General features: G+C 40.5%; 1 protein-coding gene across 3 annotated transcripts in view; it reads left to right on the top strand.

Annotated features, from left to right (window-relative positions):
• The first annotated feature begins 432 nt into the window (after positions 1-432).
• The window catches only part of ATP8A2 (ATPase phospholipid transporting 8A2), a 280843-nt gene continuing 264359 nt past the window's right edge, over positions 433-16916 (top strand). The window contains exons 1-6 of one of the 3 annotated variants that reach the window (XM_030944045.1): positions 433-498; positions 636-780; positions 4073-4159; positions 12893-12992; positions 13597-13695; positions 14549-14594. In XM_030944045.1, the coding sequence (XP_030799905.1) occupies positions 680-780; positions 4073-4159; positions 12893-12992; positions 13597-13695; positions 14549-14594 (433 nt within the window). In that variant the 5' untranslated portion in view covers positions 433-498; positions 636-679. Of the gene's footprint in view, positions 499-635; positions 781-4072; positions 4160-12892; positions 12993-13596; positions 13696-14548; positions 14595-16916 lie in introns of those variants that run through there. The other 2 variants (XM_030944071.1, XM_030944054.1) reach the window with 2 other exon arrangements.

A 16916-nucleotide genomic window follows, 5' to 3' on the forward strand; every position in this document is an offset into this window, starting at 1 on the left:
TTTTTATCAATTCAGTCCGAGCCTTAGCTTTAGGGACAGATGCGCCAGATGCCCGGCCGTAGTCCCCTTAGGTGCCCAGGCCGGGGGAAGGCAGCTCGGTCCCCCCGTGTGGGTCTGGGAGGGCTCTGGCGGAGATGCTGCGCCGCTCCCTGAGCGCGGCTTGGGGCTCGGGGCGCGCTGGGAGCGGGCGGGCAGCGCCAAGGAGCCGAGGGGCCGCGGAGCCCGCGGCAGCGCGCAAGACGCTGGCTGCCTCCCTCTCTCCCTCCCTCGCACGGAGCCGGGGAGGCTGGAGGCGGGGGATACGGGCCGCGGGGGGGCCGCCCGGCGCTTCCCGGCGGGAGCGGCACAGGCGGGAGCGGGGGCGGCGCTCCCGGGGCGGGGCCCGGCCCATCCCCGCGGGCGGGGGGGCGGGGCCCCGCGCTGTCCCCCGCCGCCAGCTGGCTGCGGCCGCCCCGCCGCCCCCTGCCCGGACCCGCATTATTTACAGCCGCCGCCGCGGTAAACAGCGGGCAGGGCGCACTCGCAGCCGCCGCCCACCCGCGGCCCTTCCCCGCGGCGCGGCCCCGGAGCTGCCGGCCCGGCTTGGCTGGGCGCGGCCCCTCGCTGACCGCCTGCCCGCTGCCCTCTCCTTGCAGGACCGGTCTGTTCCACCTCGGGCTACAAGAAGGCGGATGATGAGATGTCCGGAGCCACGTCCGCGGCGGATCTGGACGAGGCACCAGCCCGCACCATTTACTTGAACCAGCCCCAGCAGAGCAAGTTCCGCGACAACTGGGTCAGGTACGGAGCAGTCCCCGCTTCTCTCTTTGCAGGCGGCAGCCGCACATCGCGCAGCCGTGGGCTGGGAGGGCTCGGGTCCCTCTCCCCTGCCCCTCGGCCCTGCCCACGCCAGGTTTCAGCACAATAAAACGTGTGTCCGCCGAGACGGCTGGTTTTGTTGTCTGTGCTGGGTACCAGGGTCTGGCCAGTGCACGGGCGAATCCAGCAGCAGCAAGTGATGAGCTGCTTCCCTCGGCAGTAGTGAGAGCAGGGAACTGGTAGAGCTGCGTGGGTAAGATGCATGAAAAGGTATTCACTTCAGTAGGGCGCTGAATTTTGGAATAACGGGACCTACTCGAGTATTTCTGGATGCAAGGGTTAACCCGTGAAAATTTAGTGGGAGTTTTGAATAGAATCCAGTGAACTCCATGAAGTGTCCCCTTAAAAAGTAGCATTTGGTTGAAAGAACAGCTAGGCTAAGTATATAAAAACTGTATAGAATATGAAGGAAGAAAAGAGAAAGTACATACAACAAGACAAGAATGACTACAGAAACTAGAAGCTGGCATCCCTATGCGTGAAAGGCTATGGTCCACTTGTGTCTTTTAATTGAAGACCAGAGATAATTTTCCTACCTCTTTTAAAGTAGGGGTGTGTGTATGTGTGTGTTAATCCTTCTGGTGGTATGATTAATGCCACCAGTGTCGTTGCAGTTTGGAAACACAAATAACATGGACTGAAACATGGAGTACAAGGGTGCATAACGTGAGCAAGTTGTGGTGGTGCTTGCCATGCTTGCCTGGGGTTAGCTGGATGAACAGATGGCTCCTGTCATGACTAAGGAGGGGCATTGTTTAGCAGGCTTCTGTTCGTTAATGCAGATGTTTGGGTTATTGTTCAAAGAACCGTTTACACAATGAGTACCTTTATGAAAAGAGAGGAGTTTTATATCCTGCTAAAGTGATGGTTGACATCATCTGGTTTAGTGTGTGTATTACCAAGGGCAGTTCTAAGAATATCCTCTGGAAGGGTGCTGATGTTCTGGGCACCACAGCAACATATTTATAGGTGGTTTTCTCCTCATCTTGTTACATATTTGTCTGGGAGATGGTTTAGGAGCAGTTAAAATGACACATTTTCTCAGTATCTTCCTTATTCTATGTGGGTAGCAACAGTGAAGGTTTTCTTGCTTTATTTTTCCTTGACTAATTGAGGGATGAGTTTAACAGTTTCCTGTGTGTAGACTATTTGTGCTTTCTGTGCTTTAAGAAGGAAAAGCAGGGAATAGAGGGTTGGCGGAATCTGTAGTTTAGATTTTCCAGAAGGGATTCTGTTCTGATCTGGCTAAATCTTACAGAAAAGTAGTGTGTTACTCTGCTACCTAGAACTTGTTCCTGACTGTGCTATTCCTAAAGAGCAGCTGTGTCCAGTTTGCTGTCTGGAAGCCATCCCCTTGTACATAGCTGTACAAGTTTCTCATTACCTTTTCACATCTTTGCCTTGTGACAGGTAAATTTTGAGTCATAAGAAATACTGGTGTGTGAGGGATAGGACAAAATGCAGGTGGTGTAATAACAAATTACAGTAGAGATACTTTCATTACCTGATTAGGAACCTTAGCTCTTTAGTGTCACTTGGAAATTAAGTTGACTTTATAATGATTTACTGCTGCTTAGTAAGAAAGCTTTGATCTCTTGACTTTTAAAGGGTGATAGACATTGCCTGTACTCTTTCCATCCTCTGGATTAATTTTCTTCCCTCAGCCTGGTGGGACTGAAGGCAAAGGTGGCCTGAGGTTGTAATACCTGAGTAAGGAGGCCTCAGTTACTTAAGCGTATTGGAGTTTCTCTTGAGGAACTGCAGTTTTCTGTTGCCTTTGGACTTTCTTGCTTACTGTATTCAGCTTCAGAAATTCATTCAGCACTGGATTTCTCTGTACTGATGGATTTGCAGATATTTTGTCTCCCTAGGAAGCATCAGTGTACCGCAGAGTAAGGTGCTGGGCAAGCATGTGAACACCTGTACATAAGAGCTTGTGGAAAATTAACTGAAAATAATAAACCAGCTTGTTTTAATTTGAGTTCAGACTGTCATATTTTTGGTAGTCATTAAGGATTCTCTGAATAACAGTGGGAATTTGTGAATGTTCATAGGAAGTTTTCTAAATTAAGGATAGTGTGAAAAGCTTGCTCAAAACTAAGTAATTTCAGCAAGTAATGGAACTGTGGAGCGTGGAGGAGGGTAGGTTAGTGGTATGGCTTTTTGTGTAAGATGTTCTAAGTATCTTGAGCTGCTTGACTTTTTGTGGGTAGAGAAGCACTATTAAAAGTGAATTCCAATGTTTGTGGGAGCATAAAGACAGACTGGTTTTGGATAAGTTAATAAAAATGGATAGTTATCTTGATCCCACTTCTAAGTAGTATGTAGTGCTACTGCAAAAGTTAAGTGGATAGCAAGATGACACTGACACTTCCAGAAGTCTTGGAGTGTGAGGATGTAGAAAGAAGAAATGTTTCTTCTTTCCCCAGGTTCTCTGGCATAATTCAGACTACGAGAAGGTTTCTCTAATGGCCAAATTTTGTGTTCTTGGAACTTTGTAGCAAACTATTTCAAAACATAGTGCTGTGCATTACAGGCTAGATTTAGCTTGGCCCTTGACACGTGCATAAACATGGCTGTCACTGTTGTTTATTATACTGTAGCAGCAGTGATTACATCTGTAGAAACGCCTCTTCTACCTGTCTTCAGTCCTGCTCTGCTCAGTTTGAAAAATTTTATGTATGTTTTACATTTTTTACTTTTTATTAAAAAGGTAAATGATGTTCCATTTTCAGCTGAAACATTTTAAAAGCGGAAGCATTTTAGAAGCTTTGAAAAAATGTAAAAAATGAATAAATGCTATTGCTTTGTCCAACACAGCTGTACTGCAGCATTATATGTTTGTTATTGTGGAAACCGACTAGTACCTGTTTTGACATATCCAGCATACAAAACTTAAACACTCATCTGTTTAACCAGAACATTTCTGTACTTTTAAGTCCAGTAAGAAATGAAACATGTATGTTGAGGAAATTTCCAGTCTCTCTACAGAGCTTTGTGCCACTCTACTGTGACATTTGTGCTCTGGAGCAACATGCTGTGTACTGAAGCCCTACTTCCTGGGAAGTGGCTGGACATGTCTGCCAGTGGGAAGTAGGGAGTAAGTTTTGTTGTCCTTTGCTTCTCTACATGACCTTTGCTTTATTCAACTGCCTTTATCTTGACCTATGTTTTTTTTTCCATGGTGTTTTCTGTCCCTTGTCCTGCTGAGAAGAGGAATGATAGAACAGATCAGGGAGTACGAAGTGTCCAGCCAAGGTCAGCCCACAACAAGATGGGAAAGAAGGTTCCCTTTTGCCTTGTAAGACCAAAGGAGTACAGGTGGAGTATAGTGCTAGGGGCTTGAATGCTATGTTAATACTTCTGAGATGACCAAAATAATGGCATGAACAATTTTCCAAATGTATCCTCAGTGAAGACTGGATGGTGTACTTGAAGTTAGAATGTTCTATGCATTTTGTTTTCTTGGAATTACAGTTCCTGGATGTCTCATAGTAATACAAGAATCTACTCTGATATCAGTGGCTTGTTCTGAATGTATAATAGTACTGCAATAGGAATTTTTTCTAGTGCATTTAGTAAAAATCACCAGTAAAGTGATTAGAGCCCCTCACTTGTTGCATGTGTTAATGTTGATGCAAAAGAGTTGGACTTCTGGTTTATTAGTCCTGGAGGAACAAGTGTACTGAGATAACTTCAAGGACATTAGAAATGGTCTCCAAATTTTTGAAGACTGTAGAGTTGCTTTGTAAATGTTGCTCTAGGTAATATTCTTCCATTCCAGTCCTGGTAGTGCATCCTGATGCAAATCTGACTTGCATCTGAATCAGGACCCCAAGTTCAGTCTCAGTTTGTGGCTTGATTGGTAGGTTGGACAGTGCAGCAACCAGGAAGGACAAAATTCAACTTGCATTTTTTTTAATGGATCTTCAATCCAGAAGTTTTGTTCAGTTTTCTTATCAAAGCAGACTTTGTTGGATTGATCTCTTAAAGAAGTCTCAAAAGTTGCATTATAATATCCAGAAAATAGTTCAGAGTATTTTCCATATTTTTCCATACAGGCAAAAATTAAGTTCTGATAGATAATGAGCAAAAAGTCTTCAGTGTTTATTTTAAATTGTACGGGGTCTTAAAACTCAAGTAGACAGGTAAGAATCAATTTCTGCTCTCATAAGACAGAAGCACTTTGCATGGGGAATTTAGGCCTGAAGACTGCAACAAGGTTTCTAGTGGAATCATAAGTCCTGTATTAAACAGACTACTGTTTGTCTGTGGTCCCAGACTGTCCCATCAGTGTTTGCATGATGCTTGCTGGTGACAAAACTGTAAACACGATCTTTAATCTTCCTTTTATTTCATGTGTGTCACATTAAATTAAGCCAAGTGCATTGCTTTATTGGCTTGTGTGTAGGTACTGTAGAAGTCAGTTGTGATTTAGAGGTGTTCATGCTTTTTGAATGTGTGGGCAGGTTGTCTGGTGAAACAGGAGTTGCTGGTATCACTAACCAATTAGTATTGACCCGTGAAACCTGAGTCGTGTTCTCTATGATCCGTGGAAATGTGGATTGTAGTCTGCTATGTGCAGGTGGATTTCTCTGCACTTAGTGGTATAGCCCAGCATTCATCTTGCACCAAAATGTTTTACCATGTTCTTAGGTAAAAATATTAAGAATGAACTGAAAAGAAAATGAGGCAGAGTTTAGGCACTGGCCATTTGTTTTACTGTGTTTGTGTTAGATTTGAAATACTCTTCTGTTGTCATGTGAACAGATTGCTTGCCTGACTGCAGAACAGCATTTTGAAGTTTTTCAAAGAAGGGATATATTATTATAATCTGAATGGCATAAGTCTAATCATGTGTTAAACTAATTCTCTAACTCTTTTTAGTTTTAGGTAGATAGTGTTTTTAAGTGAAGAAAAATACTTAGTGTGGCATACGTTTTTAAATAAACAAACCTGTTTCCTGTAGTGCACCTGTTGATGATACTGCAATCTGCCACAATGAAAAAGGCTTAGGTACAGCTATAGAATGATTCTTTTAGCCATTAAAGTTCACTAAAAGTACCTGTTATTGTATGCCTGGTGTTGTGTATAGGGATTATACCAGTGTATTTGAAGCTGCTGCATCTTTGGTCTTGGGCAATTCCTAGGGCAAGAACCCCTGGACTGTAAAATTTTTAAATTTTGCCCAGATGAAATGTCTGGATGAAAAAAACCGCAGATGTGGAAGTTCTAGTGCCCTTTCACCTGCTGCATGCTGAGCTCTCTGGTATCCTGAAATTGTTCTGGTGGTTTGTGGCATGATGAATTTCATACATCAGTGATAGCAACACAGCAGGTGAATTAAACTGGGTCCCTTTTTTCTCTTTTTAGATCTCCCTGACTGCTAGTGATCTGTAGAAAAAGGTAGAAGAGAATAAATTATCTTGAGTGGACCTAAGTAGAGTATAAGATGTGTAGGAACTGCATCCCACATGGTTTCTGTGGGTTGTGAAGATAATTACATTTCTCTCAAGACTAAATATTAATTTCTTCTGCCAGCCCCCTGCCTGTCACTAAAATAAACACTGCTTTAGTTGTGGTGACATTTAGAGTTAAAAATTTGCTTTAAAACTGAAGCTAGCACACTGACTTTTAGACAGCTAGCTAGCTTATGTGACTTGTTTGATTTTTTATTTTTTTTCCTCCCAGTTATCTTCATATCAGTGTTGTGCATTTAAGTGGAGGCTATTCTGTTTTTGCACGATAACTAAATGTGGTACTAAACTTACTTTATTAGACAGTAGAATTTTGAGGTTAACTGTGCTGGTCAGCTGTTTTTATTGAGTTGTACTTGCCAGCAGGGTTACTGCAAAGCAAGTATATATTACTGTAGTGATGACCTCCACTCATGCTGAAACAGCATCATGCCTTCAGAGCTTCTAGTACTGTTTCTAAACAGTCTTTGTTTAAGGTATTTGTTACTGAAAAAGAGCCAGGAATTTGTTCCCCTTTTTGTAGGGATTTAATGAATAGAGAACTCAAGGAAAGGCCTTTTCTGTTTGCATGCTTTAGGAAAAGCCTCCAGGGTACTGGATTTGCAAGCAGAAGTGCTTGCTTCTGTCAGATGTGACACGTGGTCTGGTTTTCAGGTTAAACTGAGTGTAAGCAGTTGTGGCAGTGCCTACTCTGTATTAAGACTGAGCTACTGTAGGAGACTTTGCTAGTGGAAATAGTATTTGATTTGGTAATTAACACCGATTACATTAGTTATTGCAGTCTTTTACTACTTATGTATGGCAGTAGGGCTGCTGATAACTGGGGCAGTTTGGAATAAGATACTTCAGGTTAGAAGTTCTCAAAAAATCCTTACATGGTTAGGAGGTTATCCTAATGAAGTAGAAAGTAATGGGATTGTTGTGCTTCAGTGGAGAGAAGTTCATAGTGCATTTTCATGTCCTTTTGTCTTAGCAGTGGTCTGTCTGTGTAAGGATAGGAGCTGAATTGAAGCCCTTGAACATGAGCTTGTTGCTGATGCAGCTTTGGAGGAAGTGCAGGTAGCTCAGCCAGGCTGGGTTTGTCAGCCTGTTCATCTTGCTCCTGAAATGGAGTTTGTGCACTGGGGTAGATAACACTACTTTCCTGCTCAGGCACTGGTAACCACTGAGTATTGCACTTAGCCCCCTACCTTTTTATTTGGTGTTGGTGTAGGATGCAGCACACAGGATGTGCATGACTAGAAAATAATTATGTAAGAATAATGTGAAATGTCTGTGCTAATTTAGATTTTTCCCTTGTGTAAAACACTCCTCAACATGAGTGGCTGGTTGTCTAGCTGACAGTTGTCTGCTTTTTTTTCTTTCCCTTATGAGACCTTGAATTTAACTTGAATAAACTGTTTTTCTGGAAAGTTTTGTTTTCTTATTGTAGCAGACACAAATTATTGTGGCCTCCATAAAACAAGTTCTAATGGTACTTGACCTGCAGGGAAGTTAGTGGACTGTGTTCATATGTCCTGACTCTTTTAAACTTGTATTAAACAATAATTTTCCTCTAAATCATATGATTTGGGGAAAGAGGGCTCAGAGATTCTGAGATGTGATCATTTCCACCTGTAATAAACAAGAGGAAGTGGTGTTTTCCAAACAGTGGTACCTTTTGCTTCTGGTGGGAGCCCATACTATAAATGAAGAAATAAGGAATGTGGGGAAGTGGTGAGGTGCTTGAGATGAATACTATCCCACTGATAAGTTTTCTTCAGCTGGAAGCTGCTAGAATTGTTTTCAGTCAAAGTTAAAATTGATTAATTCTAATACATTTGAATATTCTCAATCAATTTCATTGTCTGTGTGGGTAATTTCAGACCACAGAGTCATCTTCTACAGCCTCGCTGTGGCTTTTTTGGGAAATCTTTAAGGGTTTGATGTTTCAGTAGCTAAGCACAAGAATGTCCCTTAAACCAATTTCCTCTTTTGACAATATATGAATTTGTATATATGGAATACCTTTGGTATTATGGAGAAAGTGTAGCAGAGTGCAGGGAAAGATGGAAACAAAATAGGCACTTGGACTGCGGACAGTGGTTGTTCCAGAGCTGAATGACAGATATAATGTGGTAATTCTTGATTATTTTTTTTTTGTCTTGGTCTGGCAAGCTTTAAGCAATAATATCTTGCAATATTCAAGTTGTTGCACTTTTTGCTATGCAAGAGCCAGTCCTACTCCTTTCATGCTCCTCTGTTCTGCCCTGAGCTCAGGGACTGTCTCAGGTATTTAAGCACCATATATGCTTTTTTTGGCTGCCAGAAGTGTACAGAGCAGTGAAGCCCTTTCCGGCTGGATCTTCCTCTGTAAGAACTGTAGTCTCAAGGATTCATCTGACAGGGCAAGGCCCTTCAATTGAATTCGGGGCTGCATTTGTTCAGGCTCCCTATTATAAAACCAGGATATCTAGGACCTAATTTTCAGTCAACCAATAACCATTTCATAGGCATATGAGTAATTTCTTCTTATAAGCCCTCATGATATATTTTTTGGGAACTTGTAAGCAGTTGATTTTTGTCTCTTTAGCAAGTTTCAGGAAAGTACACCATCTTCCCTATGTGCGTGCAAGGAGGTAGATGACCTTTCACTGTCATATGCATGCAACTGCTGAAAACCTTGTTTGTGACACTTGGGTTTAGAACAACCTCCTCAGTATTCTACATGGCAGCAGCTTGTTGATGAGATGTACCTATAAATGTGCGTTCTCTGTACTCAATGTAATAGCTGAACGTTGTTTTTTCTGTTAGTGTCTCTTGAAATATGTAAAGCTTGCTGCTGTGCCTCCTGCTGCAGTGGTGACTGCCTGGAGGTGGCTTGTCTGCTACCTCTGTACATGAGAGCTTTAGCAGAACCTTGGATGCTGATGTCAGTCTTGCTATTAAGTGTCGTGTGCCTGGCAGGACCTCAGCATGCGAACACCATCCCACTAAAGACAGTATTTGAGCTCTTCAGTCAAGCACATCAGCTTGGGTTTTCTGGGGTTTTTCTTTCTCTTTTACTGGGTGTCTGATCATTTGTATGTGTTGATGGACACAAAGCTTGTTTGGTGAGAGAAGGGTTCAAGTCTGTAACATTTGCTTTAATTACCCAGCCCTTTTGCTGTGGTTCAGGTGTCTGTGCCTGGCTTTCTTAGTAATTGTTCCTGCAAATTCATGTGTGTTAAAAGCACTGACATCAAGCGATATGCATTCTTCAGCTCTTGGAGAGTATTGCAAGTATGTGAACTGTGGCAGGAGTAGGTTTGTGTGAATGCTGTCCAGGAAAGGACAGTTTGTTGTACTTGTGACCCCTGGAAATGGGACCCATGTATCTCAAGGAGGTCCTGTTTTCTTAATCATGATTATCCTGAAGGTGAAGTTCATCTCAGAGTTGCCATTCTAAAGGAAGGGGTGGAAGTGCTTTAGATGGTTGACTGGAAAAGTGCAGACAGTGTTCAGCTGCATATTGCCACCAAACACACAGGTCTCAAGAGAGTAACTGCTCTGCCTCTATTACTGACAGCCTTTGGCCCTTCAACCATTAGTCAGTAAAGTAAAACCTGACTTTATAAAATGTTTTTGGGAAATAGGGAAAAAGGCAACAATGTGAGCGGTTGTGCAAAAGTTACCTATGAATAAATAGAGGAACTGTACTGAAGAACTGCTACTGAGTTTCTCAGTGCACTGTTTGCTACTTTTGAGTTGACTGTTATAAAAATTCTTAGGTAATCCTTGGTACTTGAATAATATGGTAATAAATTAAAGTATGTGAATGACACTAATATTTTGCAAATTATACAGTGATTGCTTTCCAAAAAATCTCTGCACTGCCCTAGGAGCACTGGGGCCAGAGCCAGCTGTAAACAGGTGTATCCAAATTCACTTGTTTAGCAGGGTATTGTTCCTCCTGTCTTGCACAGTGGTGTAACTTGAAACATGACTTATGTGAATTAACTTGCAGGTGTGGAGGAGACATCTCTTCTAATGTTTGCACACCTGTTCAACATTTGAACTTGTGTAGTTAAGCGAGATTTGCATAGGTAACAGCTGTTGCTTTAGGAGAAACCAGTTTGTTGTTTGTTTTCCCCCTTGTGCTTCCCTCCTCTACCTGCCTCAACCTGTTTTGTGAGCTGCAGGCCTTGTATTCTCTGAGTTAACATGGCTCTGACTGGGGCTGGTCAGAGAGCTAACCTGCCAGTTTTCTATTTTTAGTGACCAAAACTGTGCTATGAGTGACCTGAGTGAAGTTTCTAGATTTTAACTTTCCTGATCTTTTGTCATCCTGAAGTTGTAACACATCTATCTGTTATGAAGGAGCACAAGAGGTTTTTTATGTTATTTAAAAATAAGCTTTGTATTTATTGTTTAAATAACCGCTCTTCAGAGCTAAGTCAATTGCATGCTCCTGCCCAGCTTACACTGCTAGTTAGGTTTCTGTAAGAAGTTTTCTTTTTGAAGAATAACGTGTATCTGCTCTTTATTCATACTAGTGGTTGCTGTTCTGACCTGTATGGTAACAGCTGACTGTGCCTGCTTCCAATTAGAGCTGTACCCATTTTCTGTGGGCATCTGTCAAGTTACTTAAGCAACAGAATACATGGAGTGACTTAGTATGTACAAACCTCTTTCAAAAGAGCCTTATTGTGTTGGCATTAACATAATTGTTAGAGTAAGAATCATGTTTGAGCCAGCTAGCTGTGAAGCTGGTAGGTGGTAGAATGGTGTTAATAAATGTTTCAGCTTGGTTGCAGTCAAATTCTTGTGTTCTGATAATCATAGCAATGTGATACCTAGAGGAATACTATTCTCATATAAAATCTGCCGTTGCTTGATGTCTAATTAGTGCTGCTTGGAGATATTGCTTCTGGGTCTGAACTGTGAACTTGATTAACCCATATTTTTAAGTCACAGCATAATTCTGAGATGTGTGTTTAATTATGTTCTGTATTAAAGGAAGGTTATTACACATGAGACCAAGCAAATGTGGCTTAAAACAAAAATACTTAGAGCTGGAAGGATTTAACAGCATTTGAAGGAAGTAACTTTATATAAATAAAGACTGGACTTGCTTTAAACCTGGATATATGATTTCACTCATTTGGCTTGGTAGATATGAGCCATGATTAAGTACAACCATTTAAAATTTCTGTAAAATATTATGTTGAGTATTTAAATACTTGATTCTGGTGAGCAGTAGTAGAAATAGAAATGGATTTTGTAGTTGCTTGAAGAGGAAACAAGGCATGTTCCTAAGATAAGATTAATCTTAATTGGTTTTTAATCAGTCTTTTTTTTAATTGCCCCACTAATTTTTCTTTAGTTCAAAATAGAGCCTTTTAAAACAGGCTGTGCCTTGTTACATCTAGTTACTGTTTGATTTTGCAAGATGCAGCAGTGTCTGGTTAGATGGCTTGGAGTTGGGGATGGGGTAGATAAGAAGGAAAAGAAGGTAGTTAAAGGAATAAGCTGGAAAATAGACTTAATGGAGAGGTGGTCTTGGTACTGCTAGGAAATGTCAGCAAAACAGGAGTTGGGAAACAACTTTTCTTTTTTCTTGAGAACCAAGTATCTTGGTGTTCTCAGTTCCTCGGAAATACAAGACTTATAAAAAAACCAAAGCAAAACAACCCAAACTGGAACAAAGCACAAATAAAAAACCCTCAAAATGAAACCAAAACCACAGCACCCAAACAAAATGATGCCTCAAAATTTCTGGTTTTGCTTGTTGGGCCTTTCCAAGGCATACTGAGCTGCAGATGCTCAGTTGTCAAAACTCCAACTCATGCTGATGGCCAGTAGTTCAGAAGGTGAAGGTTCTATGCTAATGGTTAAATTATTGTGTCAACTTTGACACTTTTTTCCTGAAGTTGTACTCATGCCCATTATTGATTTGACGTGAAGATGACAAGAAATTCCATAGTTCCACTAAAGCTAGTTAGTGCAGCATGTTTTTGTTTTAAGGAGGAAGAAATAGTAGTTGTAATTCAGTTACGTATATATGTTAGTTACAGTATTTAGATGTGTATATATATATATATAACAGGAAAAAAGCCAAGAGCCATTAATCTGAAAAAGTGTATATTGTTCTGGAGTATTATTCATAGCTGAGTGTAAGTTATTCTGAGGTAGGAAATGAGACATTTTAAAAATGCCTTGCAAAATTTCTAATTTCTCTCATTGAACTCTGCCTCCCTCAACATTTAAATTGAGAGGTAAGCACTTGGAACTGAAATGAAAGCTTGCCTGTTCACAGTGATGAAGTTTGGATGGTGGTATCTTGTCTGATAGTTCATCCAATAACAAAGGTACCAGTGATAGAAGTGGGCCTGACAGCCTTCTGGGTCTGTGTGATACCTTTTTTGTTTGGTACAGCTCCTTATCATAACCAAAGCAACTATTTCCTCCATATTCTAAATATGTCTTTACTTTGCTATCTTTGAACTGCTTTCTAACACTCGCTTTTAGACTTTTTGGTCATGATCCCCACCTGATATTCTGATGAAGTACTAAGATGAAAATCTTCTACCCTGCAGCACAGCCAAGTACAGTGTGGTGACATTTCTACCTCGATTCCTGTATGAGCAGATAAGAAAAGCTGCAAATGCATTCTTCCTCTTCATTGCCTTACTGCAGGTATTCTTTTATTGCTTTCCCTTGCTTATAAAATGGTATGGTAATGTACTAAAAGTTATTTCTGTTGTTATGCTTAACTGCAAAGCAATTCTTAAATTTACTTTAATAGTAATATTAATGGGGTATGTAGTTGCTAATTGAAATTGGAAGACAGCTTGGAGACTTCTTTCCATGTAGTTTGTAAAGTCAAACCTCTTTTATTCTTAATAAGTAAAAATAAATGGTGTCATAAAACATGGAGCTATTGACCATTGTGAGAAAAGAATGTGACTTTCTTGTGAAGCTTCTGCTTAGTTGGTTCAGATTATCAGTGCTTCCATGTGAAGCAGTCTAATTTTCTTGTAAAGAGAAATAGAATGAAAGGCGTGTACAAAAACAGTATCTTCTAACTTTGTTGTTGTTTCTTCAAACCTACTTGGATTGTAGGCTAGTTTGCCCACTGAAATGGGATATCTGTGTGGCACAGATCACACAGTAAATCAGAGAGCTTTGTGTTCTGTCATCTGAGAGCTTTGCATAAAATTCTAAATATACCAGAAATTCATTTTAAATACTAATACAAAAGGGATCTCTTATATAGGGTCTCTTTTCCCTCTGTTCACAGCAAATTCCAGATGTCTCTCCAACAGGAAGATATACCACCTTGGTGCCATTGCTATTTATTTTAACAGTTGCTGGCATCAAAGAAATCATAGAAGACTATGTGAGTATGATTGATAAGGATGGGGATGAGTATGATGGGGAAGGCTGTGCTAAAGACCAAATGTCTCAAAAGCTATAAAATGCCACAAAGCCATGCATCTCTGAAGTCTCGAGTCATTGCTCAACAGCAGCAAAATATTGTTTTGACTTTCAAAATGCTTGACTTGAATTTCTGTAATAAATACTGAAAATACACTGAAAGCAATAAGTATTTTCATTATAGTTGGTGAACAAGAAAACAGTAGAAGTTAGGACATTTGTTTCTCCCTCTTCAAGCTTGCTTATTAATGCTTTTATTAGAAAGACAGTGTAGAATCCTGACAAATATGTGACCTTTTCAGATGGTCTTGAAAATGGGGGTTGGGGGGAGGCAAGCAGCTTAAGAATACTCTTTTGGGGAAAATCTGCTCTAACTTGCTTATATACTTTACCTCAGAACAAGGTCTTTCTGCTTTACAAAGTACTGATGAGTGAAATCATTTGGATATCAGTCTAAACAACAGTATGTGGAATTTATACACATGGATATTTATCTAAATATTGTGGTCCTCATTGTTCCTTTTGTTTTTCTTCAAAAAAATACAGCTTTGGAGACTTTTTTTTTTACCAGTGATAAAGGTTTCAGCCTGACTTCCAACATGATTTGAAGTTTATAATTATACTCTTTATACTTTTTTACAAACCATTTGAATTTAGATGATCTGTGACTTTTTAAAAAAACAGAAAAGAAACCCTGTAAAGGCAAAAAGAACCCAATGTATCATTTTGCAGTTTGTTGTATTTTTAGCTCTAATCGTTCTCAAATTTGTGATGAAGTGTAATGAGGTGTAATGAAATGTTTTGTTTCTTTACAGAAAAGGCATAAGGCAGACAGTGCAGTGAATAAAAAGAAAACAGTAGGTAAGACTAAACAGTCTTTAAGTATTTAAAATGCAAATAGTGAATGCTTACTTTTGAGCAATTCTGTTGCTTTAATGGTCATGATGGTGAGGAATGCATATCTTGTGCACTAGGTACTTACCACTAATTTAGTATTTTACTTTGCTAAAGGTTTCAGACTGATGATTGATGGCCTGACACTTAAGGGTGAGGCATTGGGAGGATTACTGGAATTTATAAGTTCATGTAATTTCAAGGTTGTCCAAAGTTACATAGTTCTCAGCTCCTGCAAGAAAACCAAGCAATTTTTTTCCTTACCAAACTCCACCAAAACATCCTGAACTAAAAAAGCCAACAACTCCCTGAAACATTAAAAGCTGCTGTCAGAAGAATTTACAGTCATTTTTGGAAATGCTACTGCCCTTTAAATATAGTAAGTCTGTGGATTTTTTAGCTTTGCTTTCCTGAAGTGTCACTGAAAGAATTTAACACTGATATCCACTGAATGCCTACATCTATCCCTGAGGTATGGACAGTACTTGTCACTGTATGCCTGAAGACATCACTGTCATTTTCTTCACCTCCCTTAACTGAAAACCTGTGCAGAAAATAGGAAGAACTTGTCAAAGGTCACCCTGTGGTTGTCCTGTGCTGTAGTCAAGGCAGCTCCATGTTCCCGTGTTGGACAGCTCCACTTCTGCTCCTCTGTCCAAATGTGCAGGTGAAATGGGAGCACAGGGACTTGAGCTCCAAGAAGAGCCCCTTCCTCCCAAGCACAAATACCTGAAGTGTCAAAAAGCTAGAGGAATGCTTAAAGGAACATGGGGAAGTGAGCAACCTGCTAGCTCCATGCTTCAGATAGTCCTGCAAAAATTATGCCTGTTTTTTTCACTGAGTTTGGTGTTTGAAAATTTGGGTTGATCATTAAGATTGTTTATTAACACACATCAAAAGGCATTGCTTTATCAGTTCTCCTAGGTGATGTTTCTACATGAGTCTGGGAAGATATTTAGAGTGCAAGAACACTGTATTAGTCATAAGCAATTGGCAATTAAGTGGCTGTAGCACAACAGGCCTTGTTATGGGTGATATGAAGGATGGCCCTTTCAGAGGTCGCAGAGGCAGTTAGAATTCATTTGGAGGTAGAGAATGTGTGCCAACAAACACTTCAAGGGACGTTTGTCGCAGTAATTGTGGAGAGACAACCTTAAAGAACACAAGGTGTTCTAATGGAGCTAAGTGGAACTTAGCACTTGAAAAATTATTTGAGTTCAGATTTTATTTTTTACCTTTGAATACTCTAAATAAATTTTCAGTCTGATACTTAAAACTGTATCCTGCTACTTCTTAAGAGGAAGGCTAAAGAGACTTATTCTTGAGACACGTATTACCAGAGTGAAAAGATAACTTGGGTTCAGAGTGGGATTAAGATGAAATAATTTTAGGTTCTCTGTGTGCCTTTAGGTTGCTCTTATAGCTGAGTGGTGTCTAATCAATGCATTCAGTGTGGAGAGCATTTGAGCTTACTGAGAAGCAGATGCCTGCTGTCTGCTCGGCTGTGTCCTGAACTCTGGCTGCCTGCAATGGCTGGTTGCTTACTGGAGCAGCAGTCATGTAGGCTTTGCATTTATCTTGTTTAGGTTCTTAGAGCAATTGTGTATCTTCAAAGTGCTTTTCCTGTTTTAAATTTACCATAGAAAACATCAGTTTGCTTTGCAGAGTGGCTTTGGGATATAGGAATTAAATTCCCTTTGGAGCAAACTAGAATTGAAGTTCTGCCCCAGGTGAGCGCTGAACATTTGCATTAGGAGGTGGAGTGTGTTTAGGCTCTGAGCCAGTGTTTTTTGTCTTGGATGGCACCACGTGATGTCTGTGGTGATGACATTAAATCTAGGGACCAGACTCCATATAATTCCAAGTGAAACCCCTTAGCAGTGTATTGCATAGATATAGAGAGCTCAGTAATAATTTTTCTGATGTATTGATCCTCTCATTGTCAAATAATAGAATAAGTAATGAGCATTTAATATTGCATGGGATGAACTCAAATATTAGACAAGCACAGGGCTAGGAAACTCTGGAACAAGACTGATGGGATATGCTTCCCCTTCAGGAGCCTTACTTCAAATGGTCTTGCATAGCTGGATGTGAGTGTCAGCATTAAGTCCTAGATCTAGAACTGGGTTTTGGTCTTGTAAAGCCCTAGATAGAAGGTTTATATTGAAACTCTCTTTTTAAGTTGAGACAGTCTTTTTAGGTACTTGTCCTTTGTTGCTTTAACCAAGTACCTTTTGACAACGAATAATTCATCAATTTTCCCCTACTATAAATATTCTAGAGAAG

The sequence above is a fragment of the Camarhynchus parvulus genome, chromosome 1, assembly GCF_901933205.1.
Source record: "Camarhynchus parvulus chromosome 1, STF_HiC, whole genome shotgun sequence".
NCBI lineage: Eukaryota > Metazoa > Chordata > Aves > Passeriformes > Thraupidae > Camarhynchus > Camarhynchus parvulus.